We start from the raw sequence: 20,253 nt of genomic DNA on the forward strand, positions 1-20,253 counted from the left end.
AGATGTGGTCAAGCTTCATGGTGCTGCTCATGTGCCTTAGGCCTAAGAATTAGTCCATAGACAAGAGTCAAGATGACACCGATGACAGTTAATTTCGTGACAAAAATTGACAGACAAAAAATCCTACATAACCTCTTGCGTACATTTTCCTAGTACATTAAAATAATTAAAAAACACTATTTATAAATTACATAAATGGCTTCCTTAAAAGTGTATTCAGTGGGCAGGTTAGCGAGATACATGACAGAATCATCGATACGGAATATACGCACAAATTTGTATAGGTAAGGTTGCGCAACTTGAGATAATAAAATCCCAACCTAAAAATTATATTTTCCGACTGAGGATAAAGTTTTCAAAGAAAAAACTAAGATTGTATTACTAAGTGAAGTCTATTGGGATCGACTATTGTCAGGTTTTGAATTTTGAAACAGTTTTATTGTGGTTTTGATCATAAAGAAATAATGTAATGAATTTACCCAATTTCATCATTTTTTGATATCTTGGGTAAACTAAAGTTATTGAAAATTTAAGGCGAAACATTTAAATCATGTGAAATAGACGAATAGACTAAATACTTCACTTGTGTGGGTACTGGGTACCTCCTGAACACTCATGTGAATATAGATGAGACATTTCACTCATGTAAGTATGAAAATATCCAGTTAAATGTATTTTCCAGAAGTTCAGCAGCAAGATACAGCACAGAAGAGAAGGCAGCGGAACCTGAATCTAGTGACAAGCAGTTGCCAACATCTGTAGAAGAGTGTCACAAGCAGATTGAGTCATTAACTAGTGAAGTAGGCAAGCTTAAGCAACAGCTTAGTGATTATGAAGTGAGTATGTCAAAAATTTGTGAGAAAAACCTCTTAACTTTTCAGAGTTATGTGCATTTTAACCAATTAACTCGTACACAGTAAGTTATGTCATGCTCTGGAACTCTGTTCCTTCGATTCAACTATCTAAGTCACTCAATATTTTTAAAAGTCGTTTTAAAAACTATTCTCTAACTTTGTATAATGATGATGATATCAGAAATCAATATTTAGGGTTCCATAGGAGAACTAAGAATCTTACAGTTTTCTTAGGTACAAAACTAGGAAATCTTATAGCTACCTACTCATAGCATAAGCTTTACACTTAGTTGTAGGGGAAAGGGGAATATAAGTTATGGTTAACATGGCTAATATCATTCTTTTATTAAGAAAGTAAGGTTGTAATTAAATACAGAGAAAAATGCCTATACTACAATATAAATACAATAAGGCCACCTTTGCACACAATTGTTTTTTTCTGTTTTGTTACTGTGTTGTTATCCTTATATGTGTTTTTGTGTGCAATAAAGAGTTTCTATCTATCTATCTATAATATGGTTTCAGGACAAGTACAAGCGAGCGCTGGCAGACAGTGAGAATGTGCGGAGACGGATGCTGAAGCAAGTGGAGGATGCCAAGTCATTTGCCATACAGAGCTTCTGCAAGGACTTACTGGATGTGAGTTTTGTTCTTTACTAGGTGCAGCCCGTCCCCACCCCGAATGAACCATCCCCTTGGTCTGATGAGTGAAGGTATCACCAAGCTTGCAGGAAAAATTTGGAGAAGGCTCGTCCAATACCGAGAAGAATGACATGCATGTGAGGAGGCCTATGTCCAACAATGGATAAGTAAGGGCCAACAAAGAAGAAGATGAATGCTTCATCATTATTGGACAAAGTTATGGGCTTCATGATGAATCCCATAATTTTGTCCATGTGGGTTTGGGTTTTTAAAATCCTTTGGGAACTCTGTGATTTTCCAGACAAATAAGTTTCATAAACCCAGATTGTTTTTTGTACTGCACTTTTTTCAGTTAAAGTGCATAGAATCCGCCATTTTGTTTTGTAAGTGTTTTATGTACCCAGTGAGTAGTGACACTCAGCTCTTGACATGAAATGGTGTATTATTTATCAAAATCGGTTGTACGAATGGACTTTGAATAGCTAGCAGACAAACAGACACACTTGCGTATTTATATTAATATGGATTACTTTATGTGGGTGATCACAATGGATTAGAGATAATCGAAGTGATACAGGGTGATCCAACAACCTACGAAGCCCTAGAGAATAAGAAGATGTATTACTTTCTAGGTAGCTGACACCCTCTCTGCAGCGGCAGAGAGTGTGCCGGAGGGCGTGGAGGGAGAGGGCGCGCCGGCCGCACTCCGTTCCCTCCGAGATGGCCTCAAACTGACCAAGGCGCAGCTCACACAGGTATGTTACATTCATTTGTTTTACAGGAAGATAGGCAAAATACAAGAACAGTGATGACTTCAGAAATATGATATTTGAACTGGATGACTGTCTGTCCATCTGTCGTGTCTGTCAAGAGAATCTATAGAGTACTTCCTGTTGACCTAGAATCATCAAACTTGGCAGCTAGGTAGGTCTTATAGCACAAGTAAAGACAAAAATGCAAAAACCGTGAATTTGTGTTTACATCACAAAAGAAACTACAATATGTTCATGAACAAACAATAATTCGTATTTTCAATTTTCTAGTAAGATAACTTTACCAAGCGGGGTATCATATGAAAGGGCTTTACCTGTACATTCTAAAACAGATTTTTATTTATTTTTATGCATAATAGTTATTGATTTATAGAGCAAAATGTCGGGAATTTCCGAGTACGGAACCCTCGATGCGCGAGTCTGACTCGCACTTTGCCGGTTTTTTACACATACTGACTTTTCGTTGTATTTTGTCAGGTGTTCAGTAGACACGGCCTCGTAGTAGTGTCGCCGCTTCGAGAAAAGTTCGATCCCAACTTGCACGAAGCATTATTCCAACAGGTAATTTTTTTTTATTTCTATTCAAGTTAAGCAATCTCACCTGGTGGTAAGTGACGATGCAGTCTAAGATGGAAGCGGGTTAACCTGGAAGGGGTATGGCAGTTTTCATTAAACTCACACTCCTTTGGTACTTACACGGCATCGTACCGGAACGCTAAATCGCTTGATGGCACGGGAGAAAAAAAAAGTATAGCGGGCATAGTATTTTCCCGCGACTTCGTCCGCTGTACATAGATGTAATTTATAGCCTACTAGATACTAGAAGATGGCCATGACTTCGTCCGCGTGAATTTCGTTTTTTCAAAAATCTCGTATGAACTCTTTGATTTTCCGGGACAAAAGTAGCCTATTTTTTTCCTGGGATGCAAGCTTATCTGTACCGAATTTCTTCAAAATCGGGTGAAGTCTACCAATCCCCACTTGGCTAGCGTTGTTAGACTATGGCCGAACCCTTCTCATTCTGATACGAGACCCGTGCTCAGTAGTTAGCCGACGAGAGGGTAATCATGATAATGATGATGATGGTATTTTAACTTTTAAGGAAGTGGAAGGTGCAGAGCCGGGCACCGTGGTGGCGGTGAGCAAGGTGGGGTACAAACTGCACGAGCGCTGTGTGCGGCCGGCCTTAGTGGGAGTCGCCAAGGGATCCTCCTAGTGTGGACACGCCTTTATATCGGGATACCGGCCTTTATGGATTTTACATTACGAAATAAGTTTCACGACATTTATCATAATAGAGCCTCGATAGCTCAACGGTTGAGGAGCGGACTGAATCCCGAAAGATCGGCGGTTCAAACACCACCCGTTGCACTATTGTCGTACCCACTCCTAGCACAAGCTTTACGCTTAATTGGAGGGGAATGGGCAATATTAGTCAGTATAATTAAATTGACTAATATTCTTTAAAAATAAAATTATCCATCATTATCAATTGCACGTGTAAACCTCTTATAATGCATACACGTGCTATTTATAGTGAAATTAGTGCCGTGAAACTAATTTCGTGCCACTAATTTCGTAATGTAAATACCGCTTTATGGTTTTTACAAATTCCACAATTCTCTTACATTGTAAAAGACAGAGAGAGCCCGTGAGGGTACCATTGTTATTTTATAAAAGCTGAAAGTTTCTCTGCGTATTGTCCCCAACACAGGGAGGAACGATCAGCGACTATGAAGTTTACGAAGTTTAGTAGTACTAAGGTTGAAACCTATAGAGCGCACTTTGTCTTTTCTTAGACTTAAGTTTCAGTTAAAACGAGACAGATTTATGCCAGCGGTATAGCGCTGTCTCGTTAATAGTGTCTTAAGTCTGAGCAAAGTCAAAGTGCGATCTATAGATCCCAAGTCTAAGTGTCATGACGTGATTTCTAATTTTATTCTGAGGAAAATATAAAAAAAATTACTACTATTCATACTTTGACGTAAATAACAGGTAAGAAAAGTGTAAAAAATGTTATCATATCTCATCTAATCATGGTGATAATCCAAACTTCATAGTTCCTGATCCTTCCTCCCTGTGTTGGGGACAATACACAGAGAAACTTTCAGCTTTTATAAAATAACGAAGGTCTAGCACGCGCTGGCTCTTAGTCCTCGAGTAATGGGATATGTGAACTACTCAGACTAAAGGAATATGGTAGATTTAGAATAATGGGCGCTCATTCTTCTAAGCTCTCTTAAGTTATAAATAATATTTTCACAATTCATGTTTACTATAGGTATAGCGCGTAATTGAATAGGCTCACGGTGCGGGAGGGTAGCAGTTTAATACTAATAGCAAGCAAACGAGCAAGCGGGTCACTTGATGTTAAGTGATTACCGCCGCCCATGAACATTTGGAGCACCAGAGGAACCGTCGATGCGTTGCCGACCTATCAGGAATTAGTTGGTCCGCCTCTTGAATAACCCCATGTTGTGATCTAGTGGGAACACCGCCGATGGGAGTTGATTCCACAGTTTGCATGTGCGTGGAAAAAAGGATCTGGCACACCGGGCGGCCGAAGTGCACCAGGCACTCAGGTGGTGAGGGTGAAATTCTTGACGTCACTAATTTATGAGTCACTGAGCTCTCGCGTGACGTCATCATCACACCTCCCGCACCGCATGCATGCATACGCATGGCTAAGGTTTGGAATACCTACCAATTACAATCCGGGTATCTTTAAAACAATAGTGAATAGGCATCTTCTAGGTAAACGCGTCCCATCTTAGACCACATAATCACTTTCCATCAGGTGTGATTGTGGTCAAGCGCTTACCTATAATGAATAAAAAAAAAACCGCTCCACCACCGCAGGAACCTACTCAGTTATGCGCTATGCCTGTAGCATTAGATCTATCTATTTCCTTTAGTCTATGGAATAATGACTAGTTTAAAAAATACAATTTCGTTGTACATTATTGCGGAAGGGTTGATTTTATGTATGTTTTGTCGCAACATATCACCAATAAGTAATTAAAGGATTCTTGGTTTATTTATTTTCTATTAAGTACATTTTCTAAAGGAAAACACTTTTTCAGAGTCATCTATTTTGTTGTACGGTCGGCCTCAGAATTCGAGTAGCAATTCCGCGAAACTTGCATCAAAAACCTGTCGCACTTACGATCTTTTTCTATAAACACGTCACACACTTAACGCATGTGCATAAAATTGCCACGCGAATATGATCATTAAAGTGCTAAACGACTTATGGCCTTTAACTGTACAATAAGGTGACGCGCGAGTCTCGTAACGCGTGCCGGGCATTAGCTATAATGACTTCTATTCCAAAAAAGCATTTCAAGCTATATTACAGTACAACCAAATTAATAATGTGCATAGAAATGTTCGTCACTGTTCGGCAACGGTCGTATGATACACACGATATTGACTCCTATTTGTTTGTAACAAGGTGCAAAATGCAAGTGCATTGTTTAGGGCTCTTACGATTCAATGATTCGGAATATCTGCATGCGCATTATTAATTTGGTTGTACAACCAAACAGTGATTTAGTGATTGCAAAACAAATGGTCCAATCTGAAGATGCAACAGGTCTTTTGGTTCGGCTCCATATTGTAGCAGCCATGCAGCGTATGATAACTGATAATTAATTTGACTGTACCTTACTCGATGCTTAAATAATATGGGACAAATGGCGCCTATAAGCATCGAGTAAGGTAAGTAAATTAATAAGCGTTTTATTGGTAGGTAAAACGCGTCTAATAAAAATGCCGCTAACAATTATTATCACTTGTATTACATGGGCTGTGGTTATAATTAGAACTGTGGTAGAAAGCGAGGGCCAGAGCTTGCCAGGCTTGACCGAGGTGTTTCGGTCTTGATTATCTGAATTCTGAAGTGAATGTGGTGAATGCGCTGCCTGGGTTCGTCCAGGCCAGCAGGATATTCGAATTGTTCCAAATTCAAATTGTGTTCTCTAAGTGACAGCTGCAAAGTGTGTTGTTTTCTTCACAGCTGCCAGTCTTAAAAGAGGCTGCATGCCTCTACAATATGTATGGATACATATATCGGGATTTGGCAAATAGTGTGGCCGGTGACAATGGCATCGCTCGGTACATTCGCGTTAACCCGATAGGTTTTTAAGAAACCTCGCGGAAACTCTGTTAATCCTTCTGTCTTTGTTAAAAAAAAACCTGCATTTTTTAAAAGATTGTAATGTAGATATTGCAAATAAACCTGACGCCCGAGATTAACGAACGTTGCGTAGATAGGTGTGCCCAAGTTTTGCAAGCTATACTTTGCAGGTTTGAAAAATACTAAATAAGTATAAGGCAAATGGTTATTGGATTGCGTATAGGTAGTATGTATGATAATAACGCTAAGTTTTTTTAATTACACTTTGTTACAGGCTATAACCAGAACTAGCAAAAACTTAGCATTACTACAGGCAACTTATTACAGGTTAAGGTAGTATAATTACTACCTTAACACAGTCCAATGCCAATAACCATTTGCCTTATCTTAGTTTTACCGATTTAGTATTTTTCAAACCCGCATTGTATAGCATGCAAAACTCGGGTCAATGCCCCCACCTACGACGCGGATTTGTCACTGAGTGACCTATTTACGGAAAGTTCGCTGACCTCTAGTGTCAGTCAGATGTTTTATTAGACTAAAGTTACGCCTCGTGTTCAGATTGGAATATTTGTTTTGCGCGCGCTATACAATTTTTCTTATTATGGAAACGTGGATTTATAATGTAATTTTTTTGTTTAGAATTCCAATATGTTAGTAGTTGTAGTTAGTAGTTTTACTTTAGTGTGTACGTTTGAGAGCGCTTTGTATTGAGAATTGGTATGGATAGCTGTTGTTACTAATAAAGTGAACTGTTGATATTTTTTCCTTTTATTTAATTACTTTATTTACTCGTAACAAAAACAACGCATAAGTAAAGTAATGGTTCCGTACCTCAAAAGGAAAAGCGAAACCCTTATCGTATCACTTCGTTGTCTGTCTGTCGTGTGTGTCAAGAAAACCTATAGGGCACTTCCCGTTGACCTAGAATCATGAAATTTAGTAGGTAGGTAGATCTTATAGCTGATAGCACAAGTAAAAGAATAAATCTGAAAACCACGAATTTGTGGTTACATCATTTAAAAAAAAATTAAAATGTTTCAATTTTCGAAGTAAGATAACTAAGTATACCAAGTGGGGCATCATATGAAAGAGCTTGTGACGAACTGCTCTGCGAGAGTGAAGTAGGCGCGTTACTTCGGGTATGTCCGACACGGATCGGGCTCTATGACGTGACGCCAGTCGATACGAACTTCCGACACCGCGAGGCCGCGCGCGCAGGCCATGTTTGTGAGACGCGACTCAAAAACCTTGTGTATAATAATAATTTACAAATAACGATTAATAAACAATTTATATATAGATAGGGGTTTCATTCATACGCCTATACCCCTACAAGCTTTACCTGTACATTCCAAAACTTATTACGAAGTACGTAACCCTCAGTGCGCGAGACTGACTCGCACTTGGCCGATTTTTTACCCGACTACGGCAAAGCCGAAAGGAAGGGTCATGATTTTAGCAGTCTATGTATTTTCATTTGAAATCACTAATCACCTGAACCTGGTGAACCTGACGTTAGTGGCACTGCGCTTGATTTACGCGCAATGGTGGGTAGTTTAAAGTAAATAAAACACTATATAATCTTACAACGTATCTTTATTCCACATACACACACTATCGCTTACTTCTTTTTGAGTCCGCCCTTAAACATCATAACACTTTGCAGACTTACCGAATATTTCTAATCAAACAAACTATAATTATAAGAAAAATTAGACATCTCTAAAACTTCTTACAGTTAAATAATTATAGCCAGAGCTATTTTGTAAAACTAGAAAGTAAAATTATTTAATTATAATTTCACATTTTGAGTCTCCGCATGTATATGTACATTCTTGAACTTATAGTTTACTAGATGATTCCCGCGACTTCGTCCGCGTGGATTTAGGTCATTGAAAATCCCGCGGGAACTCCAATTTTTCGGGATTAAGAGTATCCTTCTAACCTAGCCTTTCGCATTTATGCAGGTGTAACCAGAACACTAGCAAAAACTATAACAGGTGATAGTGTACTGATGATTACTGATAAAATACCAATTAAAAAAAACTGCCACTTTTTAATCGTTTATTTTTAAAAGTTCACAATAATTATTAATAAAACATCTGACTGGCGCTAAAGGTCAACGAACGTTCCGTAAATAGGCCATTCGAAGTCAATGCCGCGTCGTAGGTAGGGTATTGACTTCGAGTTTTGCACGCTATACAATGCGGGTTTGAAAAATACTAAATCACTAAAACTACAAGATAAGTCAAATGGTTATTGGCATTGGAGTGTGTTTAGGTAGTATAATAATAACGCTAAGTTTTTGCTAGCGTTCTGGTTATATCCTGTAATATTAAGTATGATTGCGTACATTTTGACAGCTCAATTTTAGCTCTCTGTCAACTGTCATGTCAAAAGTATTCACCTTTAAAAGAGGGGTCTCTCCGTCACCTCGCTCCATACAAACGCAGTTCGTCTCATTGGAATACTAACCAATCATACTCAATGGAATTTTGTAGAAACGTTCCGGGAACTAATATCTATGCCTGTGGTTTTCCAGATTTCCGTTAAAATATTCGGATTCAAAGTTACGCGGTCTTAAAAATTCACATACAAATCTTTGAGCCCCTGTAATTTTTAAACTACATATTTTTAGAAAAATCTAAAACACCACAAGCACAGATATTAGTTTCTAGAATATGTCTGCAAAATTTCATGGAGTCTGGTTGCTTAATATTCAAATGAAATTGGGACTACGATTGTATGAAACGAGTGACAGAGAGAGCCCTGTTAAGGACTATGTCGCGCTTCGTGCGACAGGTAGGAATTTAGTAAAACGCGAAGACGGATTGATACTTATAATCATAGTCAAACAATCTTACAAATAGGTTGTGTCTTATTGTGGAACTAAATAAACTTAATAGATAACTCAGTCGGGAGCGGCCGTAGGTAACGCGCTACAATCACAGGGTAGTTAATTGAGAATCGCATACGCATGAAGATACGTTGACTGTCCGAAGGAAGACAACTGGCCTTGGTCAGACGCCGGGGCAGACACGGGCTCGCAGAGGCTCGCAGACGCGTCGGACAATCGACGATGCTCGGGCGGCGCTGCGGTGAGGCGGCACAGTGCTTATGCGTAGGCTGCTCGACAGCAGTGAGTAGCGTGGCTTGGGTAGACGGTACGAAGTCGGTAGATACTTCGCCGGTGTGGTAGCAGTTAGGTTAATAGCAGAGCTTCAGTGTAACGGTAAGAGCTTCCTGGTAGAAGGAACCCTGGAATCGAGAGAGGCAATCTTAAATGATTTGCTCAAACTCTCGTTCCATAACTTTAGATGAGCCTTGGGTCGTCTGAGCCAAGTGCAGGTCGTATAATATAAAAGTGATGGAACGAGTTTACAGATTCTGTTAGTAAATATCCTATCGCAAGGGTTAGGTTAAACGAGTACAAAACAATTAGCCTAAACTTATAATTTAATAACATCACAGTTACCAACCTTAATCCAGGGTTACACAGAATTCACTACACTTATTTATTACTTTCACTTCACTCCTGCGTCGTGATTGCAGGTAATAGAAATTAGGAATGTCCCTGAACTAGGAGGATTGCTTATTTATATTAAATTTAGCGGAAATAAGGTGTAGTCTCGAGTGTTCTGGTTACAGGAAATGTTATTAGTTTGTCGGGGAAGTTTCCAGAATGAAAGACTATTGATCGACAGATGTCGCTAGCGTATATGATTAATTAAATAGCCTTGACAGTTATTTTTAAATGGAAAGCTATCTGTCGTTAGAGGTCGCTAATTTGTATGAGTAGTTTTATTTTAAAGAATGTTCTAGAAAAACTGTCATTGTTTGATTAGTCTATGTAAACTATTCTCCGACAGATGGCACTGAATGTTAATCAGTGTTGACGTTGAAGTCTGTCAATGTCAGAAATTCTTTGTCCTAGTAATGTATTACGCGACCGGTAGATGTCGTTCGTAATTGTTTATTACAATTCCGTGATTCGATTTTTTTCGAACCACTACAACTAAAATCTTACTGTTGACATGACACTTGACCAATAGAGCTAAAATGGGGAGTGAGATCCCAAAATGTATGCATTATATGGACATGGATTCAAGCAAAGAATATGTATGGACACAACATCAAGCTTTTCTATGCTTTATACAGCTTGCTTGTCGAAACAGCTTGGAAAAAGCTATTTTTAACCGACTTCAAAAAGGAGGAGGTTCTCAATACGTCGGAATCTTTTTTTTTAAATAAGGAGCTGGCAAGCAAAACAGTGTCATTACCTGTTTTAGATCGAAATACGTTCTTTTTAAATCCACTCGTTTTTGGTCCACTCTCTATACCAATGTAAACTCATTTCCCAGAAAAATCGGTCAAGTGCGAGTCGGACTCGCTCACGAACGGTTCCGTATTTTTCTGAACCGGAACCATGAGGACAACACTGTTTTTATTAAGCTGGTATCATTATTTTTAAGTTTGACATAGGTTGTCATTTTGGGGGATTTAAAAAAAATTACAGGAAAAAGAAAGAAATATATAAATAAAAAAGACATTCAGATGAATCTTTGAAAATTAAAGAAAAAATATTTTATTAAAAGAAACGACTGAACAGGCTTTGCCTTCATATCTCATAACCACACAAGAAAAATCATCTAAGACTTACCAGGCTGCATGGTCTATGACCTTTGCCTTTCCTGAAGAGAAAAAACCATAAAACTATTTAAAAAATTACAAGAATCAGTTCTTTTCTTTCGATCAGTTTTTGCTCTTTCTATAAAATTTAATTTTGTGCAATCACATTGTTTTAGCTTGCCAGTTCCTTTTGTAATGTTCATTAATTTCTTTTCTATATTATGTAATTAATTGTAAATTACATTCGAAATCATATTAAATATTATTACCTAAATAGATGTCTCTTTTAAATACATGGGTTTTTAAAATGAATTTACATGGTTTAGATTCTAAATTATTTAGAACTAACTGGTACCTGTATTCACGATCATTACTATGAGGTCTCACAATGCGCTCGAATGCATAGTGTAGGTTCCACCAATCAGATCATTGTAAATTGACGTGATACAGCAATCTAATTGGTGGAACCTTCACTGCATTTGAGCGCACTATGAGACCTCATAGTAACATTTATAAATACGGCTGTTAGTCGGTGTGGATTTAGCTTTTTAAAACCCCATGGGAACTCTTTGTTTCTCCGGGATAAAAAGTAGCCTATGCCACTCTCCAGGTCTTCAACTACATCCATGCATAAAATCACGCCGATCCGTTGCGGCGTGATTGAAGGACAAACCAACAAACAAACACACTTTCATGATATGCAGTGATTGTTTGCCCGACATTTTTGTTCTTGTTGATAAAACTGTAAGTTTTGCCAGCTCTACATCCTCTCATCATGATATAGAAAGTCTGGTGGAAGCTGAACAGACCTTGTGGGTCTAAGCATGTTGAGACCTGCAGGTCTAGACACTCAGTGACTAGCTAGCATGTCTTGAAGACCTGGTGATAATCTGGCAGGTCTAAAAGACCTGATAGGACGCTGGAAGGTGTATTGAGAGTTACTGATCTAGACACGTGCTTAAGAACCTTGTAGAGACTAGCAGGTCTAGTTGTTAAGTGGCTGGCTGACAGGTCTTATAGGCCTGGTGGCAGGTTTAGAAGCCCTCCTGGTAGACCTTAGAGTCGATACGCGCTTACAGTAGTTCAAGTTGGCGTCCAGCCTCGCACTATGGGCAGGGTTCGCACGTCAAACAGATCTGGTGGGTCTTAGCTTGTTTAGACGTTGCAGGGCTAGATACTCAGTGCCTGGCTGACAAGTTTAATTTTTATAGGCCTAGTGAAAAGCTGGCAGGTCTAAAAGGCCTGTTGGGAGGCTGGTAGGTCTAGACTCTGGCCTATTGAGAGTTGCAGTAGGTGTACAAATGTGCCTGATGGCTGGCTGACAGATATAGAAAGACCTGTAAGGCCGAAGAGCTGGTGGGTGGAAGCTTATTGAAATGTGCAGGTTTAGACGTTCACTGGCTGACTGACAGTGGTGGTAAGCTGGCAGGTCGAAGACACCTGGAGGGTCTATGCTGGTTGAGACTTGCAGGTCGAGATAACAGCTGGTCTTATAGGGCTAGTGGTAAGTCTAAAAGCCCTCCTGGTAGGCCTTGGAGTCGAGGCGCGCCTGCAGCAGCTCCAGCTGTCGCCTCGCCTCGCACTGCGGGAAGTTGTTGAGCTCGTAGTACTGAGGGGCGATCCGGAGCAGCCATTCCGCTGGAAACAACATGAAACATCTTTATAAGCGAACTAGCGACAAGTGCAATGTAGATATAATGCGTAAAAAAACCGGCCAAGTGCGAACCAGACTCCGGGTTCCGTATTCGGGTACTTTTTCCGACATTTTGCACGATAAATCAAAAACTATTATGCATAAGAATAAACAAAAATATATTTTAGAATGTACAGGTTTTTTATATGATACCCCACTTGGCATTGTTATCTTACTTTGAAAGTTGAAATTACTAATTATTTGTTCACAACCACATTCTAATTTCTTTTTGTGATTTAACCACAAATTCACGGTTTCCGGATTTTTTTCATTTACTAGTGCTATAAGACCTACCTACCTGCCAAATTTCATGATTCTAGGTTAGGGTACCCTATAATGATGTGGGTGGAGCGCCTAAGTATAAATGTAGTATAGAGATACTCACGTTTGATGTCGGTGACAGTGCGTATATAGTTTTTGGTGGTCAGCACGAACTCATTGTAGATGACCCAGTCGGGCTTGTGGTCGAGGCAGGTGGAGGGGTGCAGCTGGACCACTTGGTTGTCTTTCACTGTGAGATAGTGGCCCGTCCGCTCCAAGTGGGCCACCTGGGAATATAGACAACGAAATATGTATTCAAACGAAATATGTATTCAAACGAAATATGTATTCAAAGGTATCAGATATTCAGTCTCATTTGAATATTCAAAATTGTTTCTGCAAAGTATTCGGTTTTATTTTTGCACAATTTTTGATCTTATTGACACAAGAAATGGGAATAGTTCACCATGATTTGGCAGAATATTCGACCTTATTTCTGCAAAGTATTCGATCTTATTTTTGAACAATATTCGATCTTCTTTACACAAGAAATTAGACTGCATTTTGAGATAATATTCAACCTTATTTTTGCAGAATATTCAATCAAATTTTTGAACAATAGTCGATCTCATTTACAAAAGAAATTAGAAGAAGAAGACTATTTTGGCAGAATATTCGATCTTATATTAATAATAATATAAGATCTAATGTGCTAATGCACAATATTCAAACTTATTTCTGCACAATATTGGGTCTTATTTTGACATTACACACTTTATTACACTTTTGTTGAATATATCCAACCTTAGATGGAATATTTGACCTTATTATTACTATTTTTAATACATTAAAGTATTACCTGCATAAAGAATCCGTTGACAAGTGCTTTCCTAATATTAATGTAGTAGTCTTTGCTCGTGAACTCTGTACTTGTTCTTTTTAGGTTAAATCTGGAATAAAAAATGAGCAAGTTTTATAATAGAATAGAAATGTTCTTTATTCAAATAAACCTTAGTAATAAGGTCCCATGGGCACCCTTCGGGTACAGAACTTTAAAAACAGGAATGCATTCAGTAAGGTTCATCATCATCATCATCAGCCTGTGGACGTCCACTGTTGGACATAGGCCAACTCAAGAGCACCACGACACCCAGTCATCAGCCTTCCTAATCCAACCACTTCCCGCCAGCCGCTTTATATCGTCGGTCCATCGTGCTGGAGGGCGTCTCACACTACGCTTGCTTAACGCGGTCTCCCCTCAAGGACTTTCCGGCTCCACCAGCCATCGCCTCAACGACAGGCAAGGCCTGCCCACTGCCACTTCAGCTTGCTTAGTTTGGGTTATGTCAGTGACCTTGGTTCTCCTGCGGATCTCCTCATTTCGGATCTTATCCCTGAGGGAACTCCTAACATAGCCCTCTCCATAGCACACTGAGCAACTTTGAATTTGTGGACAAGGCTGTTTGTCAGTGTCCACGTTTCAGCACCATAGGATGAGGACGGCAATAAGGTTACCTGTCCATAATCCGGCTGAGTTGCTGCCGCACGTTGTCTCCGGACTTCAGCGATCTGTAGTTGATGAAGTTATCATAACACCAGTGCGGGTCCTCCATATCTGTGGAACCACATCATATAAAAACTTAGCTAGTGAATGAGGAACTTCTACAATGCTAGATTCATAGCTGGTATCATATGAAAAAAAAATTTTTTTTCATATGATACCACCACTTGGTATAGTTAATTTCAAACCCCCGATGTCCCTCCCCCCCCTTTTTTTAATTAGCTAAAAAATGTTTAACTCCAATGATGTTGGTCCACTATTAAGGTGGACACACACTTACCCAAGCCAAACGCGTCGAATCGTCCGAATTTTCGACGCGCGGAAGTGTGGAGATTTCATATACAGAATTCTAAAATTCGTTTTGTTTAACGCGTTTGGCTCTGATAAGTGTGCGTTCACCTTTATATACAACTATTCCTTTTATGTCTCTAGCTTTAAATCAGTTACTGAAATAATCGACTCTAACAGACAAACAGACGGACAGATAAGTCACACCATACCAGTCAGAACCCAAAAAATAACTCACTCTGTTTGAAAGCGTGGTACACATTGAGAAGCGTGAGGTGGTCGCCGTCGATGTGGGCGAAGCGCATCTTCGCTTCGTCCGCCGCCTTGCGCGCTTCGTTAGGACGCACGAAGCATTGCGGCACTGGAAGCGAAGCGTAATATATTTACAATTTATTAATAAACTAGCTGATGCCCGCAACTTCGTCCGCGTGGATTTAGGTTTACCGAAATCCCGTGGGAACTCTTTGATTTTCCGGGATAAAAAGTAGCCTATGTGCTAATCAAAGATATTATCTATCTCCATTTTAAATTTATGCCAAATCCGTCAAGAAGTTTTTGCGTGAAAGAGTAACAAACATACACACACACATACACACACACACATACAAACTTTCGCCTTCATAATATTATATTGTGATTGTGATAGTGTGATTTATTAATAAAAGGGTTTATTTGAGTTGTACATTTTGAGGACATAAGTTGTAAGTTTTGAATTGGGCATTTCGAATAGTGTAGTTTGAGGTTATTTTGAATTGTGTTGGAGGTCTCACCGGACAGCATGGCAGTGATGGAGAGGATCTCGTTGGAGCAGTTGTGGTTGCAGCTGGCGATCAGCATCTTGGCGAGCTGAGGGTCGAGGGGGAACTCCGCCATCACTGCGCCCAGGTCTGTCAGGTTACCGTCATCATCTGCAAGTTGAGAACAATATTGCTAACTACTGGTTGCGCCAGTTTAAAATAAAATATAACTAATTAAATTAAATATTATTTACGCGGTGTCATCCAAAAAATCTTTTTAACTTAAATTAACATACCCCAAAAGTGTTCAATGAGATCGTTTTGGGACCCCATAACCTTCTATATGATTGTGCCGAATAATATATGTGAAGTGAATCTGCGTCGTGTTTTTCGGAGACAAGGGAATTATAAGAAGAAACGGCACCATTGCAGATGAAGAATTAAAAACAAAGGTTAGTGCCTGCTTTCCCGTCTTTCTAAATTTCCTATCTTTTCATTTCGCACCCGCGTTATTTCGATTTATTCGATTTATTAAATACAGTCAATTTTCGATTAGAATACTTAAATTTAAAATAACATACTATAAACTGGCGCAATCAACTACTATAATTTATGGACATCACCTGAGAACATTCTGGTGTCAGAGTGAATCATACATTGGGTGTTTCATATTGCTTACTTGGTCGCTTGCTTTTCCTGCATGTGTAGTAGCCGGAGGGCGGTCAGTGCATGTCAAATGCTGCCTATTGTATCATACAAATTCGTTTGTTTTGGGGGATTTTAAGAACTAAGATTATTGTTCCTTGTGGAAATTGTATGGTATTTTTGGAAAATAATATATGCTGTTTATGTATGTACATATTTTTGTGTAGAATTACTTATGTAGAGTTACTTATGGCAATATTACAATATTATTACAATTATTATAGATTAATTATTAATTTTGGCCATTAGTCGAGTCATATGTAAAAGGATAAAAGGAACCCTAAGCATTAGGGATAAGGGTTAGTGCTGGGTGCGGTAACCCTTATTGACAAAGGTCTGTGTCCAGCAGTGGACGTCCACAAGCTGATATGATGAAGCAACTCACCCAGTGCAGCCAAGTAATTGAGCAACTCAAGCGCGCGCATCAGGGTCTCCGGAGCTGGCGGGTCCATGAAGTCAAAGTGCACCAGGTCGTCGATACCCAGCTTTTTCAACTGCAAAACTACAGATCCTAAGTTTGATCTGCAAAACGCAACGCGGGTGGCATTAGGGCACAGCTTACTACTACTAGACCCTACTAGGGGCTACCGCTACTTTTTTTTAATTATTAAAAAAAAGGATATTAGTGATGTTGATCACGACTAATATTCCCTTTTTCCCCTCCACGCATAAAGTTTGTGCTAGGAGTGGGTGCGACAGTAGTGCAACGGATGGGGTTTGAACCATAGCTATTTTCGATGGCAGTGTGCTCCTTTAACTGTTGAGCTATTGAAGCTATTACTTAATACTACATTCAAACCCGTATTTATTATCCTTACTCTAAAGAGCTGTTATAGCTTGCTGGCGAACCTAACCAAACTTTAGATTTTGATGCCCTTCTTCCTCTGGGATTTTACGATTATTTGAATGTGGTGTCAGAACGAAATCTGAGTACCAAAATCTAAAGTTAGGTTAGGTTAGAACATAAATATTGATGTGCCTTTAGGTTCTCTTAGGCAATGTTATTATTATCAATTAGTGTTTCACTAGACTAGAATCGAAATCTGACTATTACAACCCCATGCAGTCTTATCTATCCTACCCTTATAGTATTTTCGTGAAAAAGAAAGTCGGTCAGTTCGGTCTGTCGTAACATTTCATAAACAGTATTCTATATCACTAGATTTGTTTAGTGAAATTCACTAATTCGTTTTCACATCTCCTATGCCATTTCGCTGTGGCATATATAACAATGAGGAATCTACTAAAGGCTAGAGAACTTTAACTTTGGGTATATGGTTTACCTAATAGAGCAGTGTCTGATCAAGGAGCACAATTTGAAACTTATATTTTTTCAGTTTTAGAAAAAATCGTGTATTTTTGTGTTTAAAAATTTGTGTATAAACAACATAAGTCTGAATGATTTTGACAGAATCGTGCCAGTATTTAAATTATATTTATGATAAGTATTATTTATAAAAAGCGTAAGATATTCAGTTAAAACCTTAAGAAAAATATTTTTCATTAAATAGCAAGCGAAAATTAGACATTTATAACATAAAAGGTAAGTAAAATAAAAAAAATACTTCACAAAAGTCAAACCTCAAAATCTCCGGATAGGTATTATCTTGCATTTCATTCTTGTATGCCTTTTCTGTATAAAGCCTGAAGCATTTCCCTGGACGCGTCCTGCCAGCCCTGCCAGCTCTCTGCTGAGCCGAGGCCTTACTAATAGGCGACACCAATAGAGACTCCACACGAATCCTAGGGTTGTACACCTTTTGTTTTGAAAATCCAGTATCTATGACAAATACTACACCATCTATTGTCAATGATGTTTCTGCTATATTAGTTGAAACTACAACTTTTCTACCAATTGCTCCATTAGCTCGATTAGGAGGTGCCGGTTCAAAGATCCTTTGCTGCAAATTCGGTGGTAAAGTTGAATATAACGGTATACATTTAAGTTCACCCACATCTGGTCCCAAATTATCAATTTCACGCTTAATTCTTTTACAAGCATCCTCAATTTCTTCCTGTCCAGTCAAAAACAGTAAAATATCACCGGGAATTTCCTCACAAATATGTATTTGGATTACTGTACGAATGGCTGCTTCTAAATAATCTCTTTCGGGCTGAGGTGTGTAAAATATTTCGACAGGATGTGTTCTACCAGGAACGTTCATTAATGGAGCATTATCGAAATACTGTTGAAACTTCCCTGCATCTAAAGTCGCAGACATAATAACTAGCTTCAAGTCTGTACGTTGTTTAATAACCTCCTTCAGTACACCCATAAGTATGTCCGTAGCTAACGTCCTTTCGTGAGCTTCGTCAAGTAAAATCACTCGGTATTGCTCCAACATCGGGTCAGACATGGCTTCACGGAGTAACATACCATCTGTCATGTATTTTAGTACTGTTTGTGGTCCCGAACAGTCTTCGAAACGGATGCTGTAACCAACTTGCTGGCCTAAAGCAACATCCATTTCTTCAGCAACTCGTTGAGCTACGGACATGGCTGCTACTCTTCTAGGTTGGGTGCAGGCTACTCCGTGAGACTTTCCAGCGGTTACAGCGGAAAATTCCACACACCATTGTGGGATTTGGGTGGTTTTTCCAGAACCGGTCTCACCGACTAAGACCACACATTGGTGTGTGCTGAGGAGTCTCATGAAATCGTTTTTGTATTCCCATACAGGGAGTCCGAGTCGACGGCGTAAGAGTTCATGGTAACGCGTCGAGTGGGGGAGACCTGCGGACAAAAACCAGTTAACCACTTAGTTTTAAAAAAATTTATCTGACGGACGGACAGATAGACAGACAGATAACAAAGTGATCCTATAAGGGTTCCTTTTTTCCTTTTGAGGTATGGAACCCTAATCTAAAAAAGACCATACCACATTGCTAAATAACTTATCAACAGATTATAGACAGATTGAATACTTTAAGTATAAATCAGTTGAAGTCTGATGTGCCTCCCAACACGCTAGTCAATAGTATACAAACCTGTGTAGGGATTAACCCCCGGGGTGCTGGTGGCGGTGGGCGGGGGCGCAGTCCCCAGCGTGGCCACGGAGTCCGACGACTCCCCGCCGCCCCCCGCCTTCGCTAACGCTGCCGCCTTTTCTTCTCTATGGACAAGACAATAAATATAAATAAATAAACAAACTTATTTCATCTTTTCTTGAAGCTACTAGAAAACATAGCTTACCCGCATGCCTGAGAGTTCTGCATAATGTTCTCAAAAGTGTTTGAAGTCTATCAGTCCACACTTAATCAACATGGTGGATTATGGTCTCAGCCTCTATTTAGGTCTAGTGATTCTGGGTAGACCATTTCTCAGTAGTGGGCCGACGATATTACCATTTTTTCGGGTAGCATTGCAAATGACCCACAAACTAGACTGACTATATTTTCAGGTTTTTGAGGTCTACCTAATTTTACAGATTTATTTCTGTTCGAGTGGTAAGTTCTCTGCTTAAAATATTTATGCTACCGTTTTATTTACTCAAAAAATGCTTTTAGGTAAGTGAATATGCTTGCTGGGCTTCCACTAAATATTTAACCGCATTATTGATGCATTAACATCATAAAATCATGCATTGATTCACAAACAGAATATTGTTTACTAATACGTAAAGCGGCTATATAACTCACAGAAAACATAGTCCTGCTTCAAATAAGATAAGTTTCTGCAGTAAAATATAGATTTTTTTAATAAAACAAAGAAAAAACAAGGCATGGTTTCATACGTAAATCGTAAATAAACAGCTCAAACCATTTACATACCTCTTTTTCTTGATGAAAGGATCCATCACTTCAATCCTTCGTTTAGACATAGTTATTTTAAATCATATAATAACAAACAATCACACGCGAGAAAATTTTTATTCAATTTTCGGTAAACTGGCGAGGCAGGCAACAAAATGGCGACAGTAATAGACAATAGAACAGAGTACAGATTAATATTATTCAAATCATACCATA

General features: G+C 39.0%; 2 protein-coding genes across 3 annotated transcripts; one reads left to right on the plus strand and one right to left on the minus strand.

Annotated features, from left to right (window-relative positions):
- The first annotated feature begins 106 nt into the window (after nucleotides 1-106).
- On the plus strand, nucleotides 107-3,739 carry LOC123878843 (grpE protein homolog, mitochondrial). Its single transcript, XM_045926200.1, has 6 exons — nucleotides 107-284; nucleotides 683-836; nucleotides 1,380-1,493; nucleotides 2,129-2,251; nucleotides 2,747-2,830; nucleotides 3,372-3,739. The coding sequence occupies exons 1-6, from the start codon at nucleotides 196-198 to the stop codon at nucleotides 3,483-3,485; spliced, it is 678 nt and encodes a 225-aa protein (XP_045782156.1). The 5' UTR covers nucleotides 107-195; the 3' UTR covers nucleotides 3,486-3,739.
- On the minus strand, nucleotides 2,384-20,199 carry LOC123878821 (putative pre-mRNA-splicing factor ATP-dependent RNA helicase PRP1). 2 transcript variants are annotated; one of them, XR_006798888.1, is made up of 11 exons: nucleotides 20,056-20,199; nucleotides 19,273-19,397; nucleotides 17,866-19,018; nucleotides 16,670-16,806; nucleotides 15,613-15,750; nucleotides 15,081-15,203; nucleotides 14,509-14,608; nucleotides 13,853-13,943; nucleotides 13,118-13,280; nucleotides 11,760-12,677; nucleotides 2,384-2,394 (listed from the first exon to the last, which is right to left on the minus strand). XR_006798888.1 is itself a non-coding variant. In XM_045926157.1 (10 exons), exons 1-10 carry the CDS (start codon nucleotides 20,103-20,105, stop codon nucleotides 12,550-12,552), a joined length of 2,208 nt encoding a protein of 735 aa, XP_045782113.1. In that variant the 5' UTR covers nucleotides 20,106-20,199; the 3' UTR covers nucleotides 11,440-12,549. The 2 variants fall into 2 exon arrangements, 1 of the variants encoding a protein (XP_045782113.1); XM_045926157.1 differs by lacking the exon at nucleotides 2,384-2,394 and having other exon boundaries at nucleotides 11,440-12,677.
- Nucleotides 20,200-20,253: the final 54 nt, after the last annotated feature.

The sequence above is a fragment of the Maniola jurtina genome, chromosome 26 (assembly GCF_905333055.1).
Source record: "Maniola jurtina chromosome 26, ilManJurt1.1, whole genome shotgun sequence".
Taxonomy (NCBI): Eukaryota; Metazoa; Arthropoda; class Insecta; order Lepidoptera; family Nymphalidae; genus Maniola; species Maniola jurtina.

Coding starts and splice junctions, on each gene's coding strand:
- LOC123878843 (XM_045926200.1), top strand. CDS start 196: ATGGCTTCCTTAAAAGTGTATTCAGTGGGCAGGTTAGCGAGATACATG. Junction 837..1,379: donor AACAGCTTAGTGATTATGAA/GTGAGTATGTCA, acceptor ATATGGTTTCAG/GACAAGTACAAGCGAGCGCT. Junction 2,831..3,371: donor ACGAAGCATTATTCCAACAG/GTAATTTTTTTT, acceptor TTAACTTTTAAG/GAAGTGGAAGGTGCAGAGCC.
- LOC123878821 (XM_045926157.1), bottom strand. CDS start 20,105: ATGTCTAAACGAAGGATTGAAGTGATGGATCCTTTCATCAAGAAAAAG. Junction 13,281..13,852: donor TCAACGGATTCTTTATGCAG/GTAATACTTTAA, acceptor CTATATTCCCAG/GTGGCCCACTTGGAGCGGAC. Junction 12,678..13,117: donor CACTGTCACCGACATCAAAC/GTGAGTATCTCT, acceptor TGTTGTTTCCAG/CGGAATGGCTGCTCCGGATC.